Source organism: Chenopodium album, chromosome 1, assembly GCF_948465745.1.
Source record: "Chenopodium album chromosome 1, dcCheAlbu1.1, whole genome shotgun sequence".
NCBI classification, from domain to species: domain Eukaryota; kingdom Viridiplantae; phylum Streptophyta; class Magnoliopsida; order Caryophyllales; family Amaranthaceae; genus Chenopodium; species Chenopodium album.
Window position 1 is genome coordinate 2,010,135 of NC_137834.1, and position 6,149 is coordinate 2,016,283.

General features: G+C 30.8%; 1 protein-coding gene across 1 annotated transcript; it reads right to left on the reverse strand.

Annotated features, from left to right (window-relative positions):
- Positions 1 to 2,110: 2,110 nt before the first annotated feature.
- On the reverse strand, positions 2,111 to 5,189 carry LOC145563990 (WRKY transcription factor 72A-like). Its single transcript, XM_081624365.1, has 4 exons — positions 5,145 to 5,189; positions 4,349 to 4,945; positions 3,959 to 4,072; positions 2,111 to 3,132 (listed from the first exon to the last, which is right to left on the reverse strand). Exons 1-4 carry the CDS (start codon positions 5,187 to 5,189, stop codon positions 2,311 to 2,313), a joined length of 1,578 nt encoding a protein of 525 aa, XP_081480491.1. The 3' UTR covers positions 2,111 to 2,310.
- Positions 5,190 to 6,149: the final 960 nt, after the last annotated feature.

Genomic DNA, 6,149 nt, shown 5'->3' on the forward strand with positions numbered 1-6,149 from the left:
AAGTTGCAAACAGTAATTGGACAGCTCAACAAAAGTACTGAATAAATAACCATGCTTTTTCAATATATTTACAAAAATGTCACCAGATTAACAAAAATTCGTTTATGTGGCAGATAAACTTGTATTTACCGTTAATTAACTACAGTTACAAAGTACTTTTGACGACAAACCAGAGAAATATTATCTCTTGGTACGGTTTTGTTATTTTTAACATAAATTTCAACCATCGTTGTCTTGCACAAGATTGGAGATAACAAAACTTGACAAACTAAAGTCCATCATTATCATGCATACAAGTGCGAGTATATAATTACAATTTACAGGTGCCCTTGATACCCTGGCATTGACTACAAACGGATTGGCTCACTTAGCTTGTTGTCTTGTTGATACGGCTAAAATTCTATGGTCCAATCTATCCTTCGTGATGTTCTTGATTGGCGTTGATTTTATTTGGTTGCAATTTAAATTTTGCACTATTTACACATTTTATTTTAATCTTCCTTAATAAAATTTATTAAAAAAACTATAAATAGTTATATAGAATTTTGTTAGATTCGTCTCAATTTATTTTTACTTGATATTGAAATACACATGAAAGTTACTCCATACAAGTACTATCTAGAGTATATATGTGACTGATAAACTAGATGTCCCAAATGTTCTGGAGGGAATATTATTCTTCTCTAACAGATTTGGTATTTCAGTACGTTATCTAATCAATTATGTAATAGGCAACATAGTACGTTTTCATAACAAAATACCGGTCAATATTTTAATGTAATCAGAGCCATGCAAAGCCGTAATGTCATCGTTTGAAAAGTTTAAGTTGAAGGGTACATACACCTACCAAATAAGATATACTTATCAACAGTATTGTCCTTATCAAGGTATTAATCTTGTTTCTATATGAGGATTCAATTCAAGATTATGTATATTTAAGGGCTTTTTTTTAGCTTCTAAGCAGAATGGAGTATAGTAGAGCAAATTTACAACTTAAAATTAAGAACATGCAAAGTCTTAGACATGTCAATTTTTTTAATTTACTCGATCACATGCAAATCTGACCCAAGCTAGACCCATTTTTATGGATTTTGAACACTTTTTTCACCCCAAAACTCGTTTAATATGTAAATTCTAAATCAAGGGAGATATATAATATCCAACTCTATAATGAAATATGATGTATTATTTACATATTCAAAGGGATTATATATATCTAAACACGAAATATTAACATAGTCAATGATTTGAAGAGATAATTTAGGGTCTGTTCTCTTCAGATTATTTTCAGTTCAGTTCAGCTCCAATAAGTTTAGTTCGGTTCTTAATTTCCTTCTCTCATAAAATATTCAGTTCAGTTCAATTCAGTTCAGTTAAGTTCAGTTCTTAATTTCCTTCTCTCATAAAATATTCAGTTCAGTTCCAATAAGTTCAGTTCCAATAAGTTCAGTTCAAATCAGTTCAGCTCAGTTCAGTCAGTCAGAACAGACCCTAAGTGACATCAAAAATATGATATTTATCCACATAATTTGTTTGTTCCAACGTTCTCCACATTTAATCTTAGCTTTTTCTTAATCTTCAAAAAAAAAATCTTAGCTTTTTCTTTAGTAATGTTTACAAGTTTTATTTTCAATTTTTATTATCATTTTGATTAGCTATTAGGAATTAGATGCATTTTTGTGACAATTTAGAATATATATATAGAATTGAGATGGCTTAAATTAATACAGTGTATTAGTAATAATGCTTGAATAACCAAATTGAAAAATAAATAGCAAAGAAAGCTCAATAATTCGCCAATTATAAATTGAATATTATTTTCTTAAACTTGTTGTATTGAGCATTTTCAGACCCAAGACCTGAAGTGACCTTACCTAAAATGACCCATGACTTGATGAAATGGTGAGTTTTTGGTGAGAATCACCCTTAAATTAGATGAGAACTTATTGTGGTGAGAGCCACGTCGTCATATATATATACTACATTCTTTAATAAGTTTTCATATATCTATGTGTTCAAATTTTTAAAACATATTATGTACGTAGTCAAACTTTCTAAACTTCCGCGTAAGACTTTTTTGAGATACCAACAATTTTATGCATTGTAAATATGTCAAAATAGTAAAGATTTCATCTAATTAGTTAAACATAATTGTACAAAAGGAAGTATGTTTATGTACTTGGAAGTTTTGGATCACCCCAAAAAAGAAAAAAAAAAAATCTACACAAAAAATAAATAAAGGGGAAAAACTAAATGCCAAAATGCACACCAATTAAGCATATATATAACTATGGAACTCAATTCCAACCTTCACCCAATATGATCCCTTGCATCTGCACCTACTGAAGCATTGCTTTTCGACGTCGAAAAGGGCAATGAAGTAGGGAACAATGCCAAGCTCCGGCCACTTTCCGATCCACTCAAAGGGAACGACGCCGTTTTCTGGTCATTGTTAGCCTTATTTCCAACATAAGATGAGATTGCTGCTGCCAAAACTGACTGGAAATTAGGGTTTGATGCAATTGCCTTAGTAGCTACGGCAGCTATTGTCTCATTCAAAGACTGTTGAGCATTATTATTACTAGGGTTTTGGAAAATATTATTATTTCTTATATTATTATTGTTATTATTATTATTAGTGTAGGGTAACAAATAGCCATTAGCCCAAGTAGTACTAGTTGGTAAAGAAGTAGTAAAGTCTAATGAAGGGAGTGATGATGATGAAGCTGGCGACGACGAAAAGTTAAGGAAGCTAGAGTTTCTAGCTGAGTTAGAAGAAGAATATAATGAGGATGAGGATGAGGATAACCAATCAAAGGAGGAGAAGCCAGAGTTCGGGACCGTGAGGTCTAAGGTAACCGTAGGGTGTGAGTTGTGACATGAGGCCGAGATTAAGGAAGGATTATTGTGAAAAGTGGTCATGAAGTTTGTGGAATGTAGTCCTAGAGATGAAGTGGTTAGGCTAGGGTTTGTGAGGGTTGGAGTTTGAGAGGTTAAGGAGTTTGACTTTATCATGGAGGCGGCAGCCGAGGTGGCCGAAGCCATGGCCGTGGCGGAGAGAGGGAGTGGGTGGTTGTGAGTTCCTTCATAGGTTGTGATCAAGATTGACATGTCATGTGGACATCTTTGTACCTACAAAAGAAATTGAAAAATCAATCACCATAATATTTCAAAAAAAAAAAAAAAAATTGTTATAGGTTTATTATTTCTATAAGTGTTTTTCTTTGCTTAATTTATAATTTTTGCTCCTTTAATTTAAATTTCTCCAAATAAACTAACTAAACTAATATGTTATTACCGTTACCCTAAAGTATAAATTTTTCAATATGCTACTATAAAAATTAAGTGACAAATGACTAACTATTACTACGTATAAAGTATCACATACTCTACAAATGTTTTTCTGAAAGATTGAGATAGGGTGACAATTAATTCTAGACTACTTAAATAAAGGGCGAGGTAGCATATTATCTAAAGCTCTTCATTTTAGACTAGCTCACAATTATTTCAAAGCCAATCTCCTCAATAAAACAAATATAATTATCAAGTCATATGATGTTTATAAAATGTAATTTACTCCTTCAAAAAGTTTGACCAATAGATAAATGGAAATCTAAACAATAAAATTTTATTAATGATTAAATAGTATTCATTCATATTGGATCAACCAAACGTATAAAAAAATTCATGTTGAGTTAGAATTGAGAAGTATTATAAAGTATAAGTTAGCATGCATTATTTAAAATACCTTAAGACCACATCCAAGTTGTTAATTATTCAGCTTGTAATAATAAAATTCAATTATATATATATATATATATATATATAACAAGTTGTAATTAAATAAAACTTTATTTTTCTTGGAGGTATGGGGGGAAGGTCAAAGGCTTCATTGACGCCTGATAAAGTGGATCATGGACTTTGTTGATCAAGCTATGGTTGAAATAAGAGTAATTACCTGTTTTCTAACTGGACAATTCGGAGAAACTGTGCATCGATAGTATGCTCGAGGACAAGGATTTCCTTTCGCGATTTTCTGCCCATACTTCCTCCAGTGGCATCCGTCATGAATCTATTTGTCATAAAACAAACACGTTTAAGGGATGACTTTCTTCGTATTTTGGTTAAAGTCTTAGAAGTTCATAATAAACTTTACTTCAATTCAATTCAATTCCTACATACGTGTTCGTTCTCAATTATAACATATCTTTTTTCAATAATTTCATATTGCAAAAGAAAAGGTTTGAAGAAGTATCTAATGGAAAATAAATCATTTTTTCGTATATAAAGTGAATTTTTAGGTGGTCATCGAAATTTAAGTCTAGTGAATTTAAATTGTTGTACTAACCGTGGGAGAGTCACATCTTGATCTAATGCAAACCCTAGTTTTCTTCACTTGTGGTTGATGCAAGCTCTCTTGATCATCCACTTCTTTATTAGAAGTTGTGTTCTCTTTTGCCTTAAGATCAACTTGATGGCTAGAAGCCCATGTATCGACGTTTTCATCTTCCTTAGACTCTTTGTTCGAGTTCTCCAAGCTCGAATACTTGATCGAATCAGTAGCACTAGCCGTAGACTTATGCTGAATCTTACGATAATCTAGACCTAGCTCTAACCCTCCGGCTTCTACCTTTCTTCTTTTATTCAAAGAATCATCACTTTCTTGTTTCTTATTGTTGTTATCATGACTATGTTTCTTATTAGAGCTCCAACTACCAAGAGTTAGAGAAACCATCTCAGGCTCTTGGTTTTGATCATCATCTTCATTGTTGTTATTGTTGCTTGATGACTTCGTTTCTATTGATTGTTTAGATTGATCCATCGACGAAATTTGCTTCTCTAGAGATTGATATTCCTTCACAATTTTCGTTAATAGCCTCTTTAGCCTTTCATTTTCCTCCTTTACTTCTCCCATCTTTGCTTTGGCTGATTTCAAAAGCTCTTCCTACATATATAACAAGGTATATACTTAGATAAAAATCATACGTAAAATTCATATAAAACACATAGTAACATCAAAGCATGACATAATATTTACATATACATATATAATTAAGGAATCTCTCCATTTATTAGATAATCCAGATATGGTGCTTAAGAGAGACAACGGATAATCTTATGAAAAATTACAAAGTAAGACTTACTTGATCATTATTACAGATGGAAGAACCACTAAGCTCGGCCTCCATTTTCGATCTCTTACAAGTAGGTATGAGAAAATAAACTACAATACACACAATTGTGAATTAGGACAACCTAATGTATAAATATATATAGTAATAAGAGGCCAATTAGTATATTAATATAATGTTAGACCAACCAAAATGATATATATAACATATCATATAGTAAATCAACCTTTTGTCGACTACCCATAACAAATTAAAAAGATATATAAATTAAAATAAGATGGATTAGAGTAGTTCCCAACAAATGAATGATAATTACCTTAGCTAAGCTAAGCTAGCACATGTGGACTATATATAGGATAAAATTATTTATATATATAATTCAACTCAAGGAAGCTAGCTAGATCGTGGAATAAGAGTGGTTAACCAACGAGATAATTATAATTAGTATAAAAAATAGATTCAATCAGTCTTATTAATTAACATTAATGACAGATGAAGAAATTGGATTAGAACATGATCAGAAGAAAAATTATATTAATATAGTATAGCTGTTCTGAAAAGGAATCCATGACCGTTTTATGTTGACTTTGTGAGGGCCTCTTATATACAAAAGATTCATGTCATTTTTTAATATAGGTCAGAGGAAATAGTCGGATTTATTGACAGACTCGTTAATCAATGATATTTTGTATGGAATAATTTTTTTTTTATTTTTTTATTTTTTTTGGCAGTATGTATGGAATAAATTAATGATACGTAAATAATACTATTTGCAACTAGTATATAATAATAATAATAATTGAAGTAATATGTTATTTGCCACTAGTTGAAGTCTAATCTTGTAAACTTGAATTAAAAACATGTATTTTCTGATCCAAGATGCGTGTGATGAATTATTAAATCTCACATATATATAGGTATGATCTAGGTGTGCTAAGAGTCTTTTATTTATTATTATTTTTTTTTAATAAACACTAGTTCAAAATATTTCAACCATAATCTAGTAAATAAAAATAC

Excerpts from the sequence above, each read along its gene's own strand:
- LOC145563990 (XM_081624365.1), bottom strand. The coding sequence starts at position 5,189 with ATGGAGGCCGAGCTTAGTGGTTCTTCCATCTGTAATAATGATCAA. Across the intron at positions 4,946-5,144 it reads CCATCTGTAATAATGATCAA|GAAGAGCTTTTGAAATCAGC; the intron begins GTAAGTCTTACT and ends TTATATATGTAG. Across the intron at positions 3,133-3,958 it reads ATTGTCCAGTTAGAAAACAG|GTACAAAGATGTCCACATGA; the intron begins GTAATTACTCTT and ends TTTCTTTTGTAG.